Source organism: Pithys albifrons, chromosome Z, assembly GCF_047495875.1.
Source record: "Pithys albifrons albifrons isolate INPA30051 chromosome Z, PitAlb_v1, whole genome shotgun sequence".
Lineage (NCBI taxonomy): Eukaryota > Metazoa > Chordata > Aves > Passeriformes > Thamnophilidae > Pithys > Pithys albifrons.
The window spans coordinates 81,905,309-81,932,040 of record NC_092497.1 but is presented as its reverse complement, the minus strand read 5'-3'; the positions used below and the strand labels follow the sequence as shown (position 1 = coordinate 81,932,040).

Sequence of the window (26,732 nt, the reverse complement as noted above, 5' to 3'; positions counted from 1 at the left end):
GCAGACGTGACCCCTCAGGCTGGGTGTGGATGTGCTGATGACTTCCCGGAGGAGGGTTATCACCTCTGAGTCATTGGTGTGAAGACCCTGTCTCACAGGCTTCTTTAACACCCACCTTACATCCTGAGGGGTCAGGTGTGCCCTGGGCAGCTGCTGCAAATGGTCCACTGTTAACAGTTCATGGGAAATGAATAGGGGGTGTAGAATACACAGTTTTGGTTGCACCCCCACAGTGGTAAAATTGATACCTAGAAAACAGAAAAACGGGGTTGGATGGCTCTTAGTCAAACTTGATATTTTGGATGTTGTCCAGTCTTGCTGTTCAGTTCCATTTTGTATGGGATTACTGACTTGACTATTGCATGTGCAGAAGCTGTCAGTACTCTAAGCAGAAGGATTGTCACTTCATTCACAATTGTTCAGAGAAATCTGGTAGCTGGTAAACATGCTTCTCTTCCTTTTTTTATGCTCCTACATTGCAATATAGTAAAAGTAGCTCCTTGAGAGTGCTACCTAAATAATAAAAACAGATGCTGAGACTTCAGAAAGATACTCAGATTTTTCTCAAGAGAGATATCTTCTTACATTCATGGAAGGCCAGCAGTTGAAAAAAAGTAAGTAACATTTCAGTTGCTTGTTTCCTAAATGATACTAATATTTTCAGAGTGATTAGACTGATGTAAAATCTAAAAATATTTAATAAATATCTTTTTAATTCGTTGTTGTATGTACAATGGTAAAATAATGCATAGTCTCTAAAATGGTTAAGGTGGAGTTAAGATGACAGAAAAAGGATTTGGCAATGAGTTTATGGCATACTTGTAAGCATTAATGTCTTGGATTTTTTTTATGTTCTGACTGCTTCTTATCTCCAGATCTAATCCCCACTTTTTTCCCTGCAGCAGTATATTCCAGAGCATATGTGGTTACTTGGTGTATGTTTGGTGTGATGGTTTTTTGGTGGGGTAGAAAGAACTGGCTATGCTATGTGATAAAAGTGACATTTAGCTTTTGTTTCACAGAAGGCTGTAGGAACATAGGAAAGTTGGGTCCCTTCTAAGGGCAGATCTAATCTAAGCAGAGGTTAAAATAGACTTGTACCCCTTCTCAGCTGATAGTTACTATAGTCCAGATAGGAACATGAAAGACATCCTGTGCCAGCCATCTACCCACATGGAGAGTTTCAGTGTGAGTGGTAGCTTGATTTTGTGTTTTCTAATACAACTGTGTAATTTTCAAATGCAATAATAATGAGAAAAAAAAGTTGATAGTGAAATTTGCAGTTACATTATTTACTCTCCTCTGCAGTGACACAGAACACACAGGTGATAAATGTGGAATTGCTTTATGTAATATGGAATTACTTTTTTAAAAATTTGTTGCTGTGATTAATGAATTTAATTTCTTGTATGAGTCTATAATGTTATTCTCTCTATTTTTGATATATATATGTCATTAGTTCAGCTAAAAATTTTTTCTCTTTCCCTCTAGAAAGCAATTCAAGTTTTCAGCAAAGTCTCAGTATTTGAATATGTTGTCTTAACTGAATGGACATCTTGGTAATACACCGTTTTGTTGTGAGCATATCTCCACCTTTCTAAGTACATATGAACTGGTCTGGCCTTTTTTAAATTTTATTTTTATCAATTTTTAAATTTTTAGCAGTCCTCCTGTTGTAACAGATCAAGTGTTCTGAAAAGCAAGTGAGGCAAGACATTCCAATTTTCTTCTTTCTCCTGAGACTGAAGGACAGGGGTCACAATTGCACAAGATGTGGGGTAGAACCAAGTGTGACACTTTACAGTGTGTTTACCAACCTTAAGAAGTTGAGTTGCTTGTTGGAGATTTAAGCTGTGTTGAAGCAACCGTGTCTGGACCTCTGCAAGAGCAGAGCAAAGATCTTTTTTCCTGTTTTTGCAGCTGCAGTGTGGCAGTGTGAGACAGGCCTCCTGGAGAAATCTCCTACTGTAGGTTTTACTGTGGTGTGAAACTGTAGTGTCTGCTGCCCTGGAAAACCTGGTCCTTATGTGTTGCTTCTTCCAATAGTTCTGGTTTTTAGCTCTCTAGACATACAGTGAGAGGAGTTTTCTGTCCTTCTTGAAAGGTGTATGTATGACATTTTCATAAGGATGTGTTCACAGGGTTGCTCTGGATGTTCTAGAAGACATGAATTTTCCTGTAGCAAAATGTACTGGAAAAATTCCATTCAGTTGGTGCAGTATCCTGGCTAGCTTTTTTTCCTTTTTCTGGCACAATAGGGGTTATAAACTGTTTTGTATTATTTTTACCTTCTTCATTATGTGGTTTATTCACTGTTCTCTTATTTTACCCCATCTAAACTGGTTTTTGTTTGTTGATGGTTCTTCCAGTGTCAGTGCTCATGTCTACTGTAGTGAGGAAAAATAGTCATACTTTTTCTAGAAAATAAATAGTTTCTTTGGTTTTCTTGGCATTGTAACATCTTTGGCTCTTCTGCCTCAGTAGTGCTTGGATTCAGTTTGTGATGATCCTGAACACCTTTTTCTGAATTCCTGCCTGGAAAAGTAACTATAGTAGTATTGATACAGGCTTTTTAAGTAGGTTAATTTCTCATTTGCCTGCCATGAATTGTGGCTTTTGTGTTGCTATTTAACTGGTGGTTTTAAAGCATCTCCAGAACAACCAGTGATGTTGAATAGACTTCACATCCCTCATGCTGTAGGTTTTAACTGGTAACCTCATGCCCTAACTTACAAGGATTTAATGTGTCTGGTTTTCAGATGGTTAGAAATAAATCTATAGAATTTTCAAGAATTAATTCAGTTTCCAAGCATACAGTCTGACCTGTTCTGTATACTGCAAAACCAAGCTGCCCTTTCATTCTTCTGTAATGACTAAGTACTAGCTTAATAAATAACCTCAAAAAAAGTTTTATTTTTTTAATTTATTCTTAGCCATGAGAATTGGAAGTCTTTCTAATCTCTTTATATAGGACAATGCAGATTTGAATGGGTGGGTGTTGGATATGCTTTTCTGTGGTTTACAGTCGAATGTGAAGTGCTTTACAGCACCAGTATAGTCCAGATTGGTGTGAAAATTTGCCTTTTGATAGTTCTCTTTGCTTAGTACCACTTCATTGAAATGCAGGCCACAAAGATCAAATAATCTTGTTACAGCATTTCTGTGTGAAATTTGGGAACGTGTCAGTATTCAATCTCTGAAATGTTTTCCCAACTAAGCTAGATGAAAACCAGTGTTTGTGACCTAGGGACAGTAAAATCAGTTTAATGGAAAACAGTGTAATTTGGTGACTTCTGCGGCCACAGGTAGTAGGTTGTGAGCAAGTTTAGCCTGCTCTGTTAATAAACTGGCATACTGTCAAATTATGGTAGCAGTACAATTCCAGTGTATTTTAAAAAGCAGGATATATCTGTGTTTAAAAGTTAGCAGTTCGTTTGCCAAGGCATGGGCTTTATGTGGTGTTTTCTCTATAAGCAAGTGGGGTTGCTGCAATAAAAAGTTAAATGAGCTGTTTCATTTTTAATACCTGATTTTTCATCTTTTAAAGGTGGTTATGCCATCCCATGCTCAAAAGAAATGAAAGCTGTCTAGTTCAAGTTTCTTAGTACAACAATCTGCAGCTCTGCCGATGAAATTATTTTAATCTGTAATGTAATCATTAATTAAGTTGTGTTTAAATAAAATGGATTTCAAGAGGTTTGCTTTTCAGCTCCATTATTGAGACAGATCCAAAATTGTGGTTACCATACTGAGACAAGGCAGTTAAACCTAATAAGCCAAATCAGATGTAGTTATTTTGACTTTTCAATTATCAAAACTCTTCTGATTCTGAAACTGTTTTGAGGATTTTCTACTTGTTTTTAGAAGTTTTCTCCATTACAAGACTGAATGGGATGACTTAAATGACTTAAGAATAGTAGAGTTTCAGCCTAAATTGAAGTCCCTGGGTTGGTAAAGGAACCTATTAATAGCCCTGTTTTCTGTGCTGTTGAAATACTGACTTGCAAAATAGTGTGGGGTTTACATTGTTGCATTTCAGTGAAGTCACGTAAGAGTTAGTGCTTTCATTGTGCCGTGTATGTGCACACACATGTAAACTATATGAGAGACTAAAGCTGTATTAAAGCTTTAGGAGTAATACTGGTTAATTGTTTATTCCCAAATGACTTTGGCCTTGTCACTACAGCTGTGTAATTTTGTAATTTTATGTCTTTTCTGCAGACACCAAAGATGCTAACGAGAAAGATTAAGCTTTGGGACATTAATGCCCATATAACCTGTCGTCTGTGCAATGGATACCTGATTGATGCTACTACTGTAACAGAATGCTTGCATACTTGTAAGTAGAAGCATAATTAAGTTAAAGTTACTGTGTTAGTTTTTTTTAACTTGATATGCAACATGTTGTAATGGTTTTTAGTTGAAATTTGAGAGATCTATTGTGCATCAGCCAAAATAGTTGTGCTTTACTAGACAGTGCGTTTCTTTAACAAATTATTTGCTTTTTTTTACTGCACAAACTTGAAGCCATATAAAATTAGTGGTAATACAAGCATTTGAGAATGCAATCTGTCTTCCTGCTAAAGGAATGTGAAATACCTAGTTCTCTCTTCTGTGGTAGTTTACGTAGCATATGTTCTCTACCTGGAGCCTTCCCATTGTCTCTCGTGCTCCTGTTCCTCTGCAGAAAGCAGATGTAGTTTATATTAAGAATATATTAAATTTATTGCATTGCACCCTAGAAATAAGTTTTTGTTCCAAAATACTGTGATAAGAAAGTTGTTTTTTGTTAAGTTACTTTGTGAATTTTGAATTTCATATCTGTGAAGTGTGACCAAGAACTTTGCAAAACATCCCATGTTTTGAAATAATTGTCACAATATTTTACTTTTACTCTGATAAAGTTATTAGGTTGTTTAATTAGCTCAATGACTTACAGTCCTTACAGAGAAGTATTTGATGGCAGAGTCTTCATCATAAAATTAAAAGTTTCAGCAAACTTACTCTTCACCTAATATGTCTGAAAAAGGTGAAATGCAATGCTCATTATTGATCAGTGATTGCATTTTTGATTATATTCCATTTAGAAGCTCTGGTCATCAGTTTTAATGAGTTTGTTCTTGTCACACTTCATGTTGTTTTGGGTATCCTCACAGAATCATAGGATCACAGAATGGTTCATTCTGTGATTCCAGGAACCATAGAAATCTGTCTGCCTTCCATGGGCAGGGACAGCATCTACTGGATCAGGTTTCTCAAACCTCCATCTAACCTGGCCTTGAATGCTTCCACAGATGGGGCATCCACAATTTCTTTGGACAGCCTGTTCCAGTGCTTCACCACGCTCATAGTGAAGATTTCTTTCTAATATCTATCCTAAACCTATCCTCCAATTTACCTCATCTAAACTTGTCCTACCACGACATGCCCTTATGAATAGTCCCTCTCCAGCTCCCACAGGTCCCTGTCCTTCTTCTGTTGGCAGCCTCAGAGCTGGATGCAGTATGCAGTGTCTCATGTCCCTTCTGCATTTGTTTCACACCTTAATTTCCAGTGTTGTTTTCAAAGGGAGATCCTCAAGCTAGACTTCTACTTGGTTTTACCAGAATTTCTTCTGTTATTAAGAATATTGTATACAAAACCAGTGTTAAAACAAGTTAATGTGGCTGACACAGAGCTAGAGGGTCATTTTTCATTCACTGTGCTTTAAAATAAAACAAAGTGCTATAAATACCCCCTCAGCTGTCATCATCTGCACCATTTCTTATATTTGCTTATGGAAGAATTTTGCAGATTTATCCACAGTGCTACAGGGCTTGCTTCCAAAGCCAGGGGATGCACCTTCCTACCTTCTGCTGCTGATGTTTGGATTTTTGTCTTGTGCCTCCCTTATTTTGACAGTTGATATTTTCTGAATATTTTTTCACTCTCTGTCCTGTAGAATTATAGTTTTGTGAGAAGAGGCACATAGCCCTGTCTTTTTAAAAAGAGTTCATACATGTTGACGTTGTTTGTATTGTCTATGGTAATGGTAAGAGTATATGTTCCTGGAAAAGCATCCTTGCAAAATCTATCATGAAATTTCCCTGCCTGTTGAGATAGGGATTTCTCTTCTGAGTTACACTACCTTGAAGTTTTCATTCTGTTCTACTCAGAACTGCAGTTTTCTTGTCTTTTTTTCTCTAATTTTCTGCCCTTCAGCCATTCAGAGATTCTTCACTAGTAAATTAAGTTCTTGAGTCCTTTGGTCAGACTCATTTGTAGGACCAAGGAGGGACAGTGCAACTTTTGTAAAACTGAATTCAGGGCAAAGCAAGGGGTCTTTGGGCCCTTTCCTACTTGTTTCTCTGTTGTGGTTTTAGTTTATGGGTGACACCTAGGCCTCTAATTCAGTAGCTAAAAGCTTCACTCATAGAAGCTCTGTGTTCTTTTTATAGTTTATATCTGTGCCTTGATTAGAATTCTAGGTTATCTGATATGTGCAAGTGTTGTTAAATTTTTTTTGTTTGCAATTTCAGTTTTGTTAGTGCTTATTTGTGAGAGCTGTTCTTATATGTTATGAAAGGAAAAAACACACATTATGAAAGGTATTGTCTTCTGGGTTCATCAGGATAATAAATAGTCATTTCTATTTCTTGAACTAGATATGGAAAAGAAAAAAGCCAAGAAGAATTAAACTGTTAAAATAAAAAAAAATCAAACACTAACCTTGCCTATTGCTGTTGAATGAAAGCTCTCTGATGTATTTAAGAAACCAGAACATGTACAGCTCAGTTCATGCCAACACTCAGTGCCCAGTTATGTGGGTAAATAGCAATTAGAGACATTGGAAATCCAAGGTACTGGAAAACTCTGGTAATACTGTTGTTTCAGACCTTAGAATGATTTCCGTGTTGTCTGTTTATTACTTTTATGATTTTCTATTTCAGGAAAGTTTATTAATCCCAACCTGACTCTGAGAAAAAAGAATCAATCTAGAAGGCTGCAGCACTCTTCATAAGCTTTCTAATTTCATTTATTTGGGTCTTGCACTGAGACTAAGCCTGCCAGAATGTTAGCCAACCTGTGACACATTAATTTCAGGAGGAGTTAGTTTATGCCTAGTCCAGACTGGAAAATATAATGAAATGCAATGATGTTTTAAATAGTGGAGAATTACAGGATAATTTGTATTGGAAGGGACCTATAAAGAAGTCACCTAATTGCATCTTTGCTGCAATAAGCAGGGACATCTTCAATTGCATTAGGTTGCTCAGAGCCCCACCCAACATGACCTGGAACCCTTCTGGGATGGGACATTATCAGCTGGCTGTGCAAACCTGGTTTGTTGTAGTGTCTCACCCCCCTAAAAAGTGCCCCAAGTCCCTCTCTGCAGGTCTCCTCTCAGTCCCTTCATTGACTGTTTTGTTACTGGTGGTTGCCCCAGCCCAGGAGCAGGACCTTGCACTTCGCCTTGTTGAAGCCTTCTCTGTGCATTGTTACTGGTTTGCCAGACATCTTCATCTGGAAAGCAGACATTCTTTGACCTTCTTTTTCTGACTGTCATACCTATAGAAGGCCTTATGACTCTTCATGTCCCGTGCCAAATTCAGCCTCAGCTGTGATTTGGGCTTCCTGATGCTACCCCGACACAAGTTAGCAATATCCCTGTACTCTTTCCAGGATACCTGTCCTTGTTTCCACTGTCAGATTCTGCTTTCATCAGCTCGATAAGACTGGGCTTTGGCTTCACTTTTGTAAATGCATCTACTGCTCTGGAACTCTGCTGAAACAAACCACTGTACAAGGTCTGTGCCTAGTGTGTCAGGCTGTAAAGCTTCATCGAACCTCTGCCAGCCACAGCGCTGTCACCTGGGTGTGTAATTGCACAGCACAAGGCAGACTTAACAGTGCTTCATTTGCTGTTACCTTTTTTGTTTTGCATTAATTGGTGTTCATTTAATTGTACTGTCATCTTGTTTGAGAGGTAGATGGCACTATAGCTACAGAAATTCTTTCATTTTGTGGTAAGTGCATAAATATCAAGACTACATGAACTGCTGCTCTTCAAGAAAAAGCTCTTCCTCTGGGATTTTTTTCCCCTCTACATTTTTGAGTTATAGCATCAAATGAGTCAGGGTACCATTTAGTAGTGTGTTTTATGAGTACTGGTTTTGGGCAGGACAGAGGAGAGTGGAGTGTAAATACTTTGAAAGAGAGATGGGTGTCTGTGTGCATGCATATGGTAATAGTTCTGAAAGCATGCTGCTTTATAATGAGTGACTGTTTCAGCTGCTCCTACCAGGATGTTTTACTAATGCTGAGGGTCTGTGCTGATGTAGTTTTTTTCCTGGTGGAAGTTTAATTGTAGTGTACGCCATGAAAGTTAGAATTGTAATAACTGTTGGATATCTATGTTCTGAAAGTTTTCTGTTCTTTTGAAAATACCCAACTTTGGAATATTTTTTTGCATTGTGTTAATTGTCACATTTGTTCTGTATGTGGCCATGGTTAAAGCAAATATGTTTAGTATCTTTATGGTGTATAGTTCCTGTAATATAGTCCATGGAAACTGAATGCTGACCTACTAGAAATTGTTCTAGTAAATTCTGGAGTGCCACTGTGTATTTTATGCTTTATTAAGAAGGCTTAGCATAGGTACAGATGCCTTAATTCTAGTTCCCTGTATCAAGAAAATCAATTAAAGATAATGAAAACGGTATTCTGCATGATTAGACATCATGAATGTATGATGCAAAAAATTAATTTCATGTAAATTTCAGTAAGGTGCATTTCTGTGACTGTGGAGAAACCCCTCTTATTATTCTACTTTTGTTCCTTTTAAATTGTGAATATGTTTGTTATCAGTCTGTAGAAGCTGCCTAGTGAAATACTTGGAGGAAAACAACACCTGTCCAACCTGTAGAATTGTTATACATCAGAGCCACCCATTACAGTATATCGGGTAAGTATAGAAACAGAAGCACAAGTAGCTTCATGTGAGACTGGTTCATGCCCTTTAAATGCAGCTGTTTCTCAAATTTTCTTTCTTGCTTATCATAAGCATGTTAAACATGTGAAATGAAGTTTGAAGGTGATTGAGAGGATACAGGATCAAACTTCGCTGTGAATTTGCAAGTCCTTAGCACGGCAGCTTCTTCCAGAGTTATGCAGTGGAGTGTGTACTTCATTTGTAATTTCTGTGTGGTTTTTAATGGGATTTTGGCATTGGTCATTTGTAAGGTTGAATTGTAGAAGTTGCATATATGAAGTAGAAATGATGCTTTTACAGAGCAGTGCTTTTTAGTGTCTCACAGTAACAAGAAAAACAGTTTTCAGCTTTAATGTTCAGTTGATCTTTCAAAGGTCTGTTTGTCATAGGAACAGGTAAGAATATCATAAAATCATCAGAGGATGGTTTGGGTTGGAAGGGGCCTTAGAAGTCATCTAGTTCTGATCCCACTGCCATGAGTAGGGACACCTTCTAGCAGACCAGGTTACTCAGAGTTCCACACAGTCTGGGCTGAACACTTCAGGTCTGGGGAACCCACAGCTTCTCTGTGCAACCTATTCCACTGCCTCACCACTCTCCTAGTGAAGATTTTCTATCTATTATCTAATCTACACCTGCCCTCTTTGAGTTTAAAGCCATTTCCCCCCCTTGTCCTATCACTACATGCCCTTGTAAAAAGTCTTTCTCCCAGCTCTCTTGTAGGCTCTCTGCAGGTACTAGGAGGCTGCCCTAAAGTGTCCTTGGATACTTCTCTTCTCCAGTCCTACAACCCCCAGCTCTCTCAGCTTGTTTACAAGAGAGCAGGTCCATCGCTCTCATCATTTTTGTGACTGTCCTCTGGACTTGTCCAACAGGTCCACATCTTTCTTATTTTGTGGGGCTCAGAGCTGAAGGCAGCACTCCTGGTAGGGCCTTGTGAGAGCAGAGTAAGGGGGCAGAATCACCTCCTTTGACCTGGTGGCCTAGTTTATTTTGATGCAGCCCAGGATGGAGGTGACTTTCTGGACTGCAAGCACACATTGCTGAGTCACAATGAGTTTCTCATCCACTAACACCCCCAAATTCTTCTTGTCAGGGCTGCTCAGTCCATCCTCTGTCCAGCCTGTATTTGTACTTGGGATCGCCAGGACCTCTCAGTTGGCCTTGTTGGACTTCATGAGCTTCACATGGACTCAATTCCTAAACCTGAATGGCATCTCTTCCCTCCAGCATGTTGACCACACCACTGCACTTGGTATTGACAGCAAACTTGCTGCAGGTGCACTTGATCCCACTGTCTGTGTCACAAACAAAGGTGACGGACAGTGCCGGTCCCAATGCCAACATCTGAGGGACACCACTTGTCTCCGGTCTTCTCTTGGGATATTAAGTCATTAATCACAACTCTCTTGAGTTTGACCATCTAGGCAATTCCTTATCCACCAAGAGCTCCATTTGTCAAATTCACTTCTCTCCACTTTAGAGGCAAGGATGTTGTGCAGGACAGTGTCAAATATTTTGCACAAGTCCAGATAGATGACATCAGTCATTCTTCCACCTCTGTAATCTCATCATAAATGGCCACATGTGTCAGACATGGTTTGTTCTTAGTGCAAGCCATGTTGGCTGTTGCCAGTCACCTCCTTATTTTCTGTATGTGTTTGCATAGTTTCTAGGAGGATCTGCTCATGATCTTGCTGGCCACTGCGGTGAGACTGACTGGCCTGTAATTCCCCAGGTCTTCCTTATTTCCATTTTTATGTATGGGATTGCATTTCCTCTTTTACTTTCAGTGGCAAATTTACCAGACTGCCACACCTTCTCAAATACAGGGAGTAGTGTTTTAGCCACTTCCTCTGCAGTTCCCCTCAGGACCCTTGGATGTATGTCATCAGGTCCCCTGCACCTTCAGGTTCTGTAGATTGTCTTGAACCTGATCTTCTACAGCAGGTGGTTCTTCATTTTCCCAGTCCCCACCTTTGCCATCTGCAACTTCTGCAATGTGGGCAGTGTGTCCTGGAGCACTTAAGGGTGATGACTGGAGCAAAAAAGTCATTGAGTACCTCAGCCTTCTCCACATCCCAGGTAACCATGTCTCCCATTTACTTCCAGAGAGAGTCCACATTTCTCATTGCCTTTGATGTCCCTGGCCAGAGCTAATTCCATCAGAACTTTAGCTTTTCTGAGGAAAATTTCTTTGTGTTCCTCCTGTGCTATTTGTCCTTCCTTTCACCCTCTGGGTGTACCCTTGTGGTATTTGAGTTTGTCCAGGTGTTCCTTGAGCATGCATGATGGCCTCCTACCATGTTTTACTGACCTCTTTCTTGAGATGCCTCACTCCTGAGCTTAGAGAAAGTGATCTGTGAATATCGACCAGTGTTCTTGGGCCCCTCTTCCCTCCAGGGCTGTATCCCATGGAACCCTATCAAGCAAATCCCTAAAGAGGTTAAAGTCTACTCTCCTGAAGCCCAGTGTAGTGAGCTTGCTGTGCAGCCTCCTCACTGCCCTAAGGGCCTTGAACTCCACCATTTCATGGCCACTACACCAAGTTACTGATGAGAGAGCAAGGTCCCGAATAACATCTCTCCTCATTGGCTTCTCTATCACTTGGAGAAGGAAGGTTCCCATTAATGCATTCCAAGAACCTTCTGGATGGTTTTGTTTTCTGCTTTCCCTTTCTGACCTAATACAAATATGGTATTGTTCTCCAGTTTCCTTTTTTTCACGAAACATTTTTTTGAGTTTTTTTCCTCCTTTTGTTTTCAGAAAAGGATTCCCTTTCTTTTCCTTGTGTGCTTTCTCTTCATTTTACTACAGTACAGAAACTTGTGCTCATGAAGGTAGTTATGACAGTGTGTTTGCATTAGCTGTTGCATATCAAGTACTGTTGTGTCCACCTCTGTAAAGAGTTTGCATTTGTTCTTAGCATTTTTCCATGTGCCTTTCTCAGTTCTATAACAATTTCTGAAGCAATGCTTATAGCAAAATGAGTCCAATTGCAGCTTTGCAGAAAACTGTTAGTATTCTGTATGCACTTGTATTGCTCATTCAGGAGTGTGAATCTAGTTATACTGTTTCTGTAGTTGAAGAATAATGGTGTACACTGATAATGTGTTATATGATGTGCTGATAATGTCCTGTATGAGTGTATAATTCAAGGGACAAATAGGTGAAAATAGGTAAGAATGAATGAATGATATGTAGGATAACATGTTTGTCTTCTGTAATGCCACGACAATATGCCATTGCCTTGTTCAAAAACCTGTGTAAAAAGTGGCCAAGAAACAGCATCAAATTGAGAACAATTATGAAGCAATTTGTTCCTTGGTTTTGCTTGAATACACTTCAAATGAAGTAAGCTTCTTGAACTAGTCATAAAACATTGCCCCTTCAAAATTGAAACAGGCTTTGTCCAGCTTAATTTTGAGTATATTTATTTAATCATTTTTAATAAAGAATTGACAGTTAAGGTGTCACAAGATGTCTTAAAGTAGTTTTGTTGTCCTATTCATCTCACTCTGTCTGGAAAATAGGTAAACTAAATGTGTCTCCTTTTTCACATTTCTGAATACTGTTAAATAGAATAATAAAATGGGGCTGTAAGGGACTTTAAAGATCATATAGTTCATCTAGATAAAAAAAAAGGTGATCAAAGATGATCTACTTCTAACCCCCAAATTCTCACCTCTAATATATTAGTGATGTCTTAGTTACTTTTGTGGAAATATTTTGGTGATGTGTGGCACTTGATAATCCCGGCCTGTGCAAATGGCATTGCTACTGATTGAAATGATGTGAATATAGAACTAACGGTATTTTGATTCTTCTTGTACTACTAATTAGTGTTTATGAATGTCTTGATTTGTCACCATTTCTTTACTCGTTCACTGATCGCCCCTGTTTGAAGTGCTCATGTCAGGGGATGAGCAGCCTGAGATTATTATTGTAAGCCTCTTCTCTTTAAGTCATATTCAGGATTTGATATTTGAAACTCTTTTGGGGTAATGACATTGAAACAGGCAGGACAGGCACTTGAAATGCTTCTGGTATTAGTTATTAATTGGAATCTGGAGTAATATTTCATTTCTTTCAGATAGTGACTTATTTTAGGCTAGAACAGAATTTTATCTAGATGAGTTGAGAATTAAAGTTTAGCAATCTTAACTAGTCCTACTGCTGCAGTTCCAGTGGGATTATTACCTTTGTTTTATTTGAGACACACTACTTCTACAGGCTACTTAGCTGCACAATGCTGTTCTCAGTTAAAATGCTGCCTTTTAGGAGCTAATTAAAATGTAAATTGTCTTGGTCTTTTTCTAAGAACTGTTCTGCTTTTATGGGAAGCCTAGTAGACATAGCAAGTCTAGAAATGTGAGATATGAGTCTATAGGAGTGAGAAACGGGCTGTCCTTGGTTCTTTTGTAATAAAAATTAGTTAATCTCAAAGGTCAAAGAAGTTTGAGATTACTAGTGACATACTTGTCTTGATGCAAGTGGTAATATTCCATGGGTTGATTTCCTCCACAAGCTGTTCTTTCTCAAAGAATCTTCTATTTGATTTTTGTCCTATCCTGTGCTTTTCATAATTGGTTTTATGTTACTTTCTTTTCTTGTTTGACAGAAATATTGATTGGAGAAGTAAAATTCTTCTTAAGTGCATTTAAAGATTTTTACACATATTTAGTACTGGAACTTTTAAATGGACATGTTTTGAATCCATAAGGTTGACTTAAGTTTTTATTTTTTTCTTGCTAGTCATGACAGAACAATGCAAGATATTGTTTACAAACTTGTGCCAGGCCTCCAAGAAGGTAAGTTGGGGTGTGGCCTTTTTTTAGAGGTCAGTTTGCAAATGTTTCTTTAACATAAAAATAAAAAAAAATTTCAAGTGATGAAAAAGGGAGTGCAACTGAAGAAAAATGCAATGGAAATCCATATTATTTCATTTTTAGTGATTAATTTAATCTCATACCTGTACTAGCAGCAGTTCAGTGTGGGTGATGGTGGGAGGCAACATGGGATATTTCTTCCAAAGGCAGTGTTCTGTAAAGCAGAATAGCCATTCATCTTTTGAACACTGGCACACCATAACTCCTAATTTGTTTTTGTTAAACTGTTACTTAAACCTGCTGTGCAAGCTTTCTAGAATTCTCAGGGGTAAAAATGCAAGGCAGAAAAGCTTTTAGTTTCTGTACTCTGTGAGTCCTTATTAGGGAACTTTCATTTTGTATTTTCATAATTTTTTTTGACACTAGATCTATTCAACTAAAGAAGTACTTTATAGAACTCTGGGGTTTTTTTGTCTTCATGTATGTTAAGACTTTCATTTAAATTGGGTGTTTTAATCAATTTAAGCTGCAAAAGCAGAATACTTTCAAACATCAATAAATGAAATAGATTATTTAAAAATTATTTCTAGGGTTTTGGGAATCAGAATGATAAATAAAAAATCAGGAACAGCGGTTTGACTGAAATATTATGGGGGGTATTTAAAATTAGCTACAGTATTTTAAATACCATCTCATTCTAGTAGGAATGCTGTAATAGTAGCTGTACAATGGTATTCTAACTCTGAAAAATAAGATGAAGCATGACTTGATACAATAGCAGAGATAGAAGATAGGAAATAATGACAATACCACTACTTGTTGACAATCCTTAAGAGGGAAGGGATTTGGAATTACTTCATAAATATTGCATTAGAACTTTATTATAGGGATTAATATTTGCAATTTTAAACAGCGGAAATGAAAAAGCAAAGGGAGTTTTATCACAAACTGGGCATGGAAGTTCCAGGGGACATCAAAGGGGAGACGTGTTCTGCAAAACAGCACCTAGACTCTCATCGAAATGGTAAATGGTCCTTTATTTACTCTGGTTTTTTGGGTGACAGCTGGTAAGTTGCTGAACAGATCTGCCTGGAGGTATGTGCCTAGTTGATGTATTACAGCCACAGTTGTTTGGTAGCAGTGGAGAATACAGTGAGTGCATAGGTTCGGTACTTTGTCCCTTATTTGCCTGCGGAATCTTTGTTTTTAGCTATTCATAGCCCACTGCGTGGGGCAAGGTCATTCTCCACAGCAACGCCTGTGTGGGGACTGTGAAATTGCCCAGCTTCTGAGCTGCTCTCAGGGGAACTGAAGGATGTGCTCTGTAGCTGTTTCCCCTCTTGCATGTGAAGGGCTGTTGGCTGCGAGTGTTGTCTAAGCTGATAAGCACAGTTTGGGAAAAACAAAGTTTATTCTATATTACAGTTCTTAACTCTGCTGTTTTAATTGTATTGGCTTCACAAGCTGCTAAGTATATCTGAGTTTTATATATAAAAATAACATATATGTATATGTAAGGTTTATGTCTGGGTTTTTTTGTCTAAGGTGAAACTAAAGCAGATGAAAATTTAAATAAAGAAACTTCAGAGGAAAAACAGGAGGAAGATAATGACTACCACCGAAGTGACGAACAGGTGAGCTCATAGCGCTCTAGTTTTGTCTTGTATTTTAGCTGTAGTGTTTTGATAAGCCAACTTTGGTAATCTAACAGAGAAGAAATTAACTGTTTCAAGCTGCGTTTCTGTTCTCTGGGGCAAACAAGGTGCCGTTTGTCCAATGCTTCTTGTAAGCATGAAGTTTTACCTTTGAGTTTTGGTAGGAATGGAGAATACATTAAAGACGTTTGCGTTAAGATTTCATAGTTGTGACTGTGAGGTTTCCAGAGCATTTACTGGCTTTCAAAACAAATTCAGGTGGTTTGCCTTGCATTCTGCAGGAGTGTACTGCAGTGTTGCTGTGGTACATTGAGCTGAATGTGTGTCTATAATTATCAATTAATTATTTTGCAGTGTTAAAGAATGCATTCAGTTCAGAGGGTGGGACCCCAAGGCAAGAGGCAAGGAACTGCTGCCCCTTTGCATAATAAAGGGCACAGGGACTTGTCACCCAGGCAGAGGACCAGACACTGAGACACAGCAGGAGCCAATGACCCCCAGACTTACCTGTGCTTGAACTGTGAGAGTATAAAACCCCAAGATTTCTTTTGTTCAGGGTCACTTCTCAAGGCACCAGCTCCAGTTCTTTTGTTATTTAGTTACTGTACCCAAATTATTTTAAGGATTGAGACATCTGAAACACTGCAATGGGAAACCCAGAGTTGAGCTTGTAAGGAAACCCGATCTGACTCTGTCAGTGTGAGGTGTGTAGCTGTGAAGGGCCTTCTTTCCCAGCTCAGGTGGCGTGAGTGTGACTGCCAGAGTGGCTCTTGGAATGATTGGACAGGAAAGTTACCTTCACAGCACTTTTTCTAACTTACTATTTATTTTGTTTTCATCCTCTTAATACTGAGTCAGTGTTAACCCTACACCATAAAAGCTTGGAAGCCCACTGCTAAGTTTTGAAGACATAACATGTTTGAAGGCGAAAACTCCTTTGGGGATAAACAAGCTATATATTTTATGTTTTCCTGTCATTTCAAAGGAATTGTATCTGTTTCTAGATCCCTTTAGTGCATAAAATACATCATCACAAAGAGGTTAGATTAGGTAATGAATAGCTGAATGGGAAAAGAAGTGAGAATTTCTAAATATTATCCCCTATCCTGTGGGGGTAATATTTTGAACGTGGAAGTTTTTTATAGCATTTGTATCCATTCTTTTTAAACTTTAAATTCTCATTTAAATCTATTAGAATTCTATTTTCAACTGGATTTAGTGATTGCCTTAAGAAGTTATGTTAAAAGTGCTCATTAAAAATTGTCAGTGGCTTTTTTTACTGTTTATCTTGCTGTAACTTTTAACATATAGTCCTCATGAGCTATTGACAGCCTGTGAATTTGAGCTGAGGCAACCTTGTTCCAGTATCAAAAATTCTTTCTTGAACTTTGTCTAGTGCTTGTCACTCAACTTGCAAGATGTTAGAAAATTGTTTTTTTCAATAAGCTTTTCAGTTTAAGAGATACCAGTACTGCTTGACTTTATTGTATTAATAAAAAGTACATAAAGAGTACATGACGGGGGCTGCAGAGGATTGTTCCAGCCAACTCCTGTTTGTTTGATTTTGCCTGAAGGTAAGCATCTGCTTGGAGTGCAATAGCAGCAAATTGCGTGGATTGAAACGAAAATGGATTCGTTGCTCAGCACAAGCAACAGTCTTGCATCTAAAGAAGTTCATTGCCAAAAAACTCAACCTTTCTTCTTTTAATGAGGTAATATGTTAATTTTTAAAATAAATTTACATATATAAAAACGTCTAAAGGGTGGATTTTTTCCTTTGCAAAGGAATGTCTTAGTCTGATATTATTTTCAGAAAACAGAACCATACACTGCTTCTTGAATTATATTATGTAGCTGCCTTCTTGTTCTTTCTTGCATCTGTACAGACCTTGCCACTTAGTTTGCAGTGCATCTTTTCATGTCCATCTGTAAATAATTGAGCTAAAAGGCTCGGTTATGTGCTTCCACACGTGTTGAAATGGACTCTGGTAAGATTCTTTGTAATTTGGCAAAACCACCAACCTGTCAGAGAATTCACACTTTGTGCATTAGACAGGCAGTAAAAAACCACTTCAACATTACTGAAGCCCAGCTTAAGAGAAAGCACCACAAATACTTTGTTCCTTGCTAGGCTCTCAGTGAAGCTCAACTTGAAGTTGCTGCCTAGCACAACCAAAGTGTTACCAGAAACCTACTTTTCCATGCCTTTGCTGGGAATACATGGAGTAGTGGGAAGAATTTATGGTGAAAGGTACAGAAAGAAAGGCAATTCTTTGCACTGCTTCTAGATCAGATCAAAATTTAACAGTGACAAACCATGAATGCAGCCTCTGTTAACCACTTTACTAGGTCTTGGTCACAATCCCTGGACATCTCAGTTAACTTTCAGCTTGACATCTCTAAATTCCACATTATTACACTAATTCACTGAATTTCATTAAGATTTTTCATTCAAATCAAATCATCTGCTATGCAGTCCAGTGTGTCAACACCTTTTTGCTCAAACTTGTCAACAGTCAATTTGCATCTCTGTCACTTTTCCTTCCTAGCATCTCACACCAACACACTGATGGTTGGAGTATGTCCCCAAGCGCTGCCAGTCGTCCTTAAACAGAACAGTGTATGCTGTCCTATCCTCAGCTGGCTTGGAAATGGCTGATTCCTGGCTGTAGCCCAGCAGCTGCATAGCTACAATGATTGTTCAGAGAGAAATCTTTTGGGTTTTTTTTTTAATGTATGAGTATTTAATCCCTCCAATGCACTGTGCCAGTCTGTGATTTAACAACCTACTTGGCTTTTACTGAAGGAAAAACTTTCAAGAGTGCTGTTTTGCTATCCCTTCCTACTCTCTTAAAGAGTACTTAAATCATAGTCTATTGTACTGGTACCAAGCAACAGGTAGATAGTACAAGGATTTAAGCTTCTTTGCTTGCTACAGACTATTGTATGTTTGAGGTGTTGCCATGTAAGTGGACTGCATGCACGTTCAGGCCTTTCTGAGCTGTGTGGTAAAGTGTTGTGGTATAAGCCAGCTTGGTGGCATTTTCTGTTTTCATGTGTGTTCCCGGTTTTTAGTTTATGATACCATCTGACAAAATACCAAAAAAGGTAAAAAAAAATTCGTAGTTTGTTAAATAACAGCTGTCTTTGAGGTTTCTGTCTCCTTGCTCATTTTATTGGACCTTTTTAAAAGCAGGTAAAGCTTTCAGGAAAGGGCATTAGTACTGCTTGGGAAGATAAATCAAGCAGTTAAGTCCAGATCACACAGTATTTCCTAGGTAGGCGCAGACATGGGTTTTCTGCACTTTGTCTTGAGATCAGATGTTATATTTTCTTTCCTGGTATTATTTTTGTCTGCAGAGGAATTGCAAGATGAACAGGTACAGTATCCTTCAAGAAAAAAAGTCTTGTCAAACATTTGTAGTGTTACCTGAAATATGTTGCTTCATACACAATGTCCCTGTGAATTAACTGTCATTTTTGTTTGTCAGCTGGACATATTATGCAATGAAGAGATTCTTGGCAAGGACCACACGCTCAAGTTTGTAGTTGTTACTAGATGGAGATTTAAGGTATGACCCAGTGGTTCCAAGAAAATCTTGAAGTGACCAAATAAAATGTTTATAAAATAGATATAATTTGGAACTATACTGCAGTAACTGCAAACTTGATAAAAAGATACTTTTATAAATATCTAATGCAGCATCCTTAAGCACCAAGTATTAATTTGTTTCCAAGTAATTGAAGGAAAGGAGAATTAGCTATTAATTGCAAGGAAAAAGGGAACACAACATCAGTTGTCAAATTGTTGTCAAGTCTGGCAAAGGAAGAGGAAGCTACAAGAAAGTATTATTTTTAACACTTTTAGGTAAAGCAGGTTTCAGTCCACGTAGGTGGGGGAATTAATGCAGAAAAGGCAGAAGTTTTCAATGCAGTGCTCTTCTGTAACCTCAGGAAGGGAATTTAACTTGTAAAGGAGAAGCAGTAATTGCAGTGGTTGTCTATCCTAGCAAAGGAAACTTCTAGAAGCACTTAGTAGGCACAGACAGGTGTGGTTAAAATGTTTTAGTACATCTTTGACTTACTCACATTGGGTTCTTTAAAAAAACTTCCTTGAAATGGATTAGTAAACAGCAAAATTCATTATGAATATTAGTTGTCACGTTAATAATGGCAGCTCAAGTGATGTGGTAAGAATGAATAGCAAAGTGGAGCATTTAGGAGGCAAGTCAACACTGAAGAGAGGCAGTGTATGTATATAAGGGAGTGTTTGAACAAGAACTTAGTATTTGTAATGGGCAAGCAACGCATTCCACATTCCAAGTGTATGTCAGTGCAGTGAGGTAAAACCACTCAGTAGCTTTGGCTGCCTGTCTAGAAGGGATGCAGGTGGGAGTAGAGAAGCATTTTTCTGCCTTGGAGTAGAAAAATAATTGACTGGTGTAAGAGTCATAGGATAAAGTCAATGCAGTAAAAATGCAGAAATGTCAAAAGTGGAATCATACTGAAATATGTTTTGTATCATGTTTCTGAATGACCTGGAAATGGATTTGAGTATTTCAGTAATAGTGCACTGACAGCATTGTGGTTATTTAGGTCAGTGAACACAAATTGATGACAAAGTATTGGATGAAACCTTTACAATTCTGAGTGACAGGTGATTAACACACACCTGAAGTGGAATGTAGGTATAGATAAAAGGATACAAAGAAAATGTTAGGATGTAGGGTGTAGGAAAGAACCAAACAGGGGCATCAGATTGAACTGCATCTGTACAGTCTATTCTTCACCTTTATCAGTGAGATCTATACAATTGTGAGTCATAGGGAAAAGGGAACTCTAAACTGCCTTATCAAGTGAAAGAGGTTGGGAGTGGTGGGAGGTATAGAACAAACAAGCAGAATTAATTGCTTTGCTGTGATACAGAAATTCATGGTGCAGGATATTATTGTTGTTAGAAGTTTACCTCTTCATAAAAAAAAAATCAATGGATACTTTCACACAAGAGGAATCAAGCCAGAGCTGTTAAATGTGAAGTACCACAACTCTTAGGCTGCTTCTTAGATATGTCCCTTACTGGGATTAAGTTTTCCAAGTTAAACAGGTCTGCTCCTGAGACAAAGGAAAAGAGTTCTCTGTCTCTTGCTTGAACCCCACAAATGCAGTTGCATCTTGTCTTTTTCTTGGTGAATTTTGACAGACCAGATAGCTATTCTGGTCTTTCATTGAAGCTTTAGTTTATGAAATAGAAAATTTGCCCTGCTGAACAGATCAGTTCTGAGTTTGTTTCTTAACTTACCTGGTATTTCTGTCTTGCAGAAAGCACCTCTACTGCTACATTATAGACCCAAAATGGACTTGCTGTAAGAGAACTTTATTGTCCTTCTGGACAGAGTTTTTTGCAGAGACTATCATCTGGCACCTTCTTAGTGCATCACTAATCACATCACACAAACCAGCGGAATAATTTTGAAAGACGAGGGCTTTCATAGTGGACTGTCCTGAATATTTCTTCTATGGATGCGTTACCTAGACTTCTGGGCAGAAAATATTTATACTTTTTTTTGTACAGAAGAAAGAAGTCTCAACTCAACAGGACACTACCAGCATTTAGTTTACAGATACTGAAAACACTTCACAGTTCCATGTAGCTCAGCCTGATTTGTCTCTTACAGTTACACAGAAAAAAGTTAGAATGTTGTGGGGTGATTTAAATATGTTGCTTTTGACACCAAGTTGCATTTAGTTACTTTTCGCATTCTGAATCTTTAAAAACTATATTTTTGCAAAGTGTTATTGTCTTATATAGTATGCCTGATTGCATTGGCTTTATTCAAGTTATTCTGTAGAGCATTGAACATACCTATTAATACAGTGACTGGTGATAATTTATTATGCTGCATTGAAAACTTCAGAAGATCTGGGAAACCAATAAATTTGTCATTTTTGCCTAGTTATTGCTTTCCCTCACCTTGTGTTTTATTAAAGTTTTGGTACTTCTTTATATGTATTAATTTGGTAAGAGTAATAGAAATAATTTTAGTTCATTTTAATGTGGCCTGATATTTTGATATGGTGTAAATTGCACCACGTAATGACAAATACTCACAAGTATTTTTAATTTCTTGAAAAACAAATATTTCTTATGTAGTTGTGGCTTGCAGAAATCAGTTTTTAATTTAGAGAGAATTTGCTATCACTAGCTATTGAAACAGTGGCTCTTGAACAGCTTTGTGAGTATTGCAGGCTTTTCATTTTACTTATTAAAGCCTACTCAGATATTAGCATCTTTATATTTTGTTTAGCTATTTTCTTATGAAACCATAGCATTTTCCTTACTGCAATTCCTAGCTCACTTGCGGAGGAGAGAAAGGGGAAGTCAGACAAGATTATTTTAGCACCTTTTGGCCTTAAATGATAATTTTGCTTGCATCAGCCCTAATGGATGCAAAGTAATACACATGCACGTATATATGGGTACATGCATTTATATACACGTATAACTATGTGTGTTCTAGAAAGCACCCTCAATGGCACTTAGCAGGGTTCACTGCACTTTTTGTAAGTAAGGCTTTTTGAATTAACTGGCATTTTAAAAACAGTAGTTGAAAGTGATTTCTGCAAGCTGTATACAGTATGGCATATATAGCATGATTGTGAGAATATTTGTCTGCCACAGGTGTCACGTCACTGACAACAGTCTATGCCATACAATTGGCAGCTGGAAATAGTTAACCTAATTTTTAAAAGAGTTTTCCAGTCAGCTGAAAATGCTAGTTGCTGTTCCTATTGTTAAACCCTGGGTTTTTTTGATAAATTGTATTTGAATAACAAAGCGGGTTTGGCTGTAACTGCCCTGCATCCTTTAACTGTGCTCCTTCTCCTCTTCTACTAGAAACTTTTACTCATTAACTCGATAACCGAAAGCTGATCCTGCAAGAGATTTATACGAGCCTTTTAATTCTACTTCCTCTTCTTGAGTTTTCAAAGCACCACATTTATCAGCACATATCCCTTAATTTCCTTCTTTGGAGTTTTCAGTCCTCCTTTCACAGCTCCACTGTTGCAGAAGGGATGCCCCAACTTTGTTTGCCTTTGAAAACAGGGTTCCTCATTTTGATTACATTACAGAAATGAATGGGAAGGAAATAAAAAGTATGTGAGCAGAGAATGAAAGTGAGCCTGCTGAATTGTAGAGATGGAAAGGAAAGCCACACAAAGGCAAAACCATGCTGCTATCCTTGCAGGTCAAAGTGTAGGATAGCTGACTTGAATGTTTAGGTTACACAGAAGTCCACATCTGCATTCTTTCGTGGGGTTTGTGTGTACATGCACGTGAGCCATGGAATCCAGCTTGGCTCTGATTTCTGTTTTACTGTTTGTGGACTCAGATATATGTATTCTAACTTTTTTTCTGTCTTGACCATGACTTCAACTGACAGAAAAGAACAAATGAGTTCATAGGCCTACCATTTTTATAAACTTTCCATTAAACAGTGAATGCAGGTGGTATGGAAGTGTACAAAACTGACGTACTGGGCCTTTCTGGAGCTGTTTATGTGGCTGTTACTATTCTCTGTAAATAAGGGGCTGGCTTTGCCACTGGGGCACTGAGAATATGAACAGGACTGTAAGCATGCCAGCTCTGTGCACTCAGACTATACACGCAGTGGCTGTACCTGATGTAGACAAAAAGCTGTCAGACAGCATTCTGATTAACCACCTTGATCAGGAAATATATTTACATAAAACCAAATGTATATATATATATGGTTTCCATATATGTATATATACGTGTATATATGTATATGGTTTCCATATATATACACACATATATATATATCTGAGATCTGTCTACCTCAGAGTGTGTATTGCAGAAACTTTTTTTATTACTAGATATTGATGCAGTGCTGTTTTAAGTGCATTGGGATTTTATTACTTCCCTGTGTACTTATGCAACTGAGAAATTAATTACAAACACGCAAATTCAGAAGCCTTTCAAATCTATCTCTTACTGTAACAACTTACAGTGTAGAACTTAAAAGTTTGTAACCATCATTAGGATCACTTGAATTTGTTATGGTGCTATCAGTATATAGAAAACTCTGTTTATAACTGTAGGGATACATAAATTCAAGCCAGTATTAATACCTACAGCTGGGGGTTTGCTTGTAATTGTGTGTAACTGCTTTTGCCATGTGTTAATTCTGATGAAACCTCACCAGTAAAAAAAAAAAAAAACAAACAAAAAAACCAACAAAAAATCCAAAGCCACTCAGTTATTTTTCTAAATCACATGTGACAACATCTTCAGTACAAAAACTTTCCCTCAGGAGTAATGTGACTGTGTCTGGACCCTATGTTAGCCTCACTAAAAGACTGCAATGCAGAGAGAGGTCATCTTTGGGTCAGTCTTGTTTCACTTGTGTGATGCTTAAGAGACAGTTAATTTATATCAAGATTATATTGGGTAAAGTAATCCAGATATTGTTCAAAGTTGAACTAAAATTTGGTCTCTGCCATAGATATTTCCTAGTCCTGGTGAGATCATAGTAGTTTATCTTGGCTTTGGTGAAGATGTCTTTACTGTGAAGTAGTTTTTACAATTTCTTATGCTGGAGGACATTGCAGCAAAGAAGTATCTTGTTGCATGATCCTCAGCAGCAATGAGACTGATGAATCATCCAAGCTAAGAGTCTCATTCAATATAGTTTCATTAAAAATAAAAAATTCAGATAGAATATATAATATTGAATTTAAATAAGATTTGAAGGTTTAAATTTTAACTTTATAAGATTATTTATTCTACTTTAAGCCTTCTGTCTTATTTTACCATCCAAGTATTTTTTGTTTCAGTAGTCCATCTTTGTTTACAGGCATATAAAATCAAATTGTAAGATGTTTATGTAAGCTTCTTCCTTTTACATTGAGTTTGAGTAGCTTTCATTTGTATGTTTCTGTTTCATATGGATAAAGAGCATTATTTATGCTTTTGTGCAATAGGTTTGAAACATGCATTTATTAGGCATATGTTTAAATTGTAAATGTAGCATCTATTTACCATTACATTTAAAAAGAATGTAGACAGCTTTTCTCACTTGTTCAAATGGGGTTTTATTTGGGGCTATTATTTGGGGGTAGGTGTGTTTTTTGATTTGTTCCTTTTCTTTACTTTAAGAGTGAAATAGGGGATTTAAAATCTGTGTAAGTACAAGACCTATCTGTCAGCAATATTTTAAAATAAATGATCTTGCAAGAAACCTTAATGTGAATTGTGGAAGCAATCGACAAGACTTGCAGCCTATCTGAAAATGTTTTGTGCCATTGTTAGGTCTGGTATATTTGTGTACCATCAAACCTGGGAATATTTATTTTTATTGGTTGTGCAATAGTATACACAACACTATCACCTCAGGGGATATGGGACCATAAAAAATATCAGACTACAAATATAATGGTGCTATTTTTTTTCCAGTAGGCTATGAGCCTTTGAAAGCTTATTGTCTTTTTAACAACATAGTTAGTTCTTGGGGATTTACTGATCTTTTTTCTTCTGCTGGATAATAAATACAACTTCCCTATTTTACAGCATTCTGCATTTTACACTGAGCTAAATATAATAGGAAAAAGCCAACCAGACTGTACACCAGTGAGATGAATCTTTAGTACTCAAAATGCATTTTTTACAGAAGGCTTTACTGAACAGAAAAATGAAGTTTCTGTTTTTCCTCAGGTAATCACTTCAGTTTGGATGTTTTACTGGAAACATTAATGCAACCTGCACTTCAGTTAATCTGCCTGAAGTTGATAACAGGAAAAGAAATTGTCCCACACAAAAGAATCTCTACATAAGATACAATTAACTGCAAGTAAGATCATGAGATCAGTTTTTGAAGTAAAAGCTGCAGAGAACAACATTAAAGAACATGGAACAGTGTTTCAGTCCCTGCTTTAATCAAAAATTGCAGTCAGGACAAAAACTGTCTAGGAACTTGGGTCTTGTGGCAAGTCAGTTGGTAATGTTTTTCTGTGCAGTTGTGGTTTATTTATTTACAAATTAAAGATATGGCTCTGCTATTTGATCCATGGTTGATCACACTTCGGGCTTTTTAAAAATCTTTTTAAGCCATGATGTCCCGTCCACATCCTGGTGGTAGAGTAGGATCCAAACGTCCAATTCTGTGAACACTTACACTGGTAACTTTATTATTATCCTGAATGGTTCTGCAGAACCAGTGGGATCATTCTTGCTAATGGATAGGTAGGGCTTAAAGAAGTAGCTGTGATTTTTGAATGCTGATATTCCACTATTTTTGTTATGCTTATTTGAAACTAAAAGTATTGGTTTGATGGAATTTTGAATTCAAGAGACTTACCTGGACAAAAGGAAAGTTCGTTCTTCTGCAACAAGATTATTTTACAGTTAAGGGACAATAAGCCAGTGCAACCACTAAGCCTTTTTGCTCACACGTGGCATAATAAAGATTCTGGAATTGTCACAGTGTAAACATTTTTGGCTTAGCTTCATTTAAAAGTTTACAATTTTTTATGCTTTGTGTTACTGTGTGATTTCTGTACTACTGGTGGCTAGTTTTGTCTGAATAAGCCTTTGGGGATTAATGCTTAATGTTTTCATTTTATGATAGTGAAGCTTGTATCCAGTGTTTTGCCAATGAATATTATATGCTTGTTAATAAAAGCAGAGAAACTAACTGAAATACTGTCAGGCTGGAAGTTATTGTCCCATTTTCCCCCAAGAACATCAGGAGCTAGCAGTCATCATAATACTGAATAAATGCAGTGTGACTGAAGCAGAGGTGGTGTGGTATTGCGTTATCATATTTAGCCTTTTACTCAAAGCAGAAGGATGGCCTGAAGTGTTACTCCACTGCATAGAATGGCAGTATGTCTGTGACAAGTGTATGGCAAGTAAATAGTTTCAGCCAGCTGTGTTCCTTTCAGCCTTACCCTCATCTGGTGTTCTGCACAGCGACCTGCTGCAGTGTCCTGGAACACAGGCATTCACTTACACACATGCCGAATAGAATGTATGGAAATGCTTTTCAGGTTTCATTTTACTTTAAGTGTGCTGCTGAGCGAGGGGAAAAAGGTCTCTTACAGGAGGCTTTGATTGGTGAACTTTATATGTTTATCTCTGAAAAAGTATGGATCTGTTGTGGTATTTGGGAAACACTGGTGATTGCCTACCATGTAAGTTGAAGAGTGTTTTTTTTTCCCTTCAAGATCCTTGAGACTTACTTTAATACCTGAACAGAT

At 37.6% G+C, this 26,732-nt stretch overlaps 1 protein-coding gene across 4 annotated transcripts in view; it reads left to right on the top strand.

The window, feature by feature from the left end:
* PCGF3 (polycomb group ring finger 3) overlaps window positions 1–26,224 on the top strand; it is a 55,030-nt gene extending 28,806 nt beyond the window's left edge. For 2 of the 4 annotated variants that reach the window (XM_071580889.1, XM_071580888.1), the window contains 8 exons: window positions 4,222–4,339; window positions 8,848–8,944; window positions 13,727–13,782; window positions 14,714–14,824; window positions 15,346–15,434; window positions 17,030–17,167; window positions 18,947–19,027; window positions 20,775–26,224. In XM_071580889.1, the coding sequence (XP_071436990.1) occupies window positions 4,231–4,339; window positions 8,848–8,944; window positions 13,727–13,782; window positions 14,714–14,824; window positions 15,346–15,434; window positions 17,030–17,167; window positions 18,947–19,027; window positions 20,775–20,822 (729 nt within the window). In that variant the 5' untranslated portion in view covers window positions 4,222–4,230 and the 3' untranslated portion in view covers window positions 20,823–26,224. Of the gene's footprint in view, window positions 1–1,485; window positions 1,560–4,206; window positions 4,340–8,847; window positions 8,945–13,726; window positions 13,783–14,713; window positions 14,825–15,345; window positions 15,435–17,029; window positions 17,168–18,946; window positions 19,028–20,774 lie in introns of those variants that run through there. The other 2 variants (XM_071580887.1, XM_071580886.1) reach the window with 2 other exon arrangements.
* Window positions 26,225–26,732: the final 508 nt, after the last annotated feature.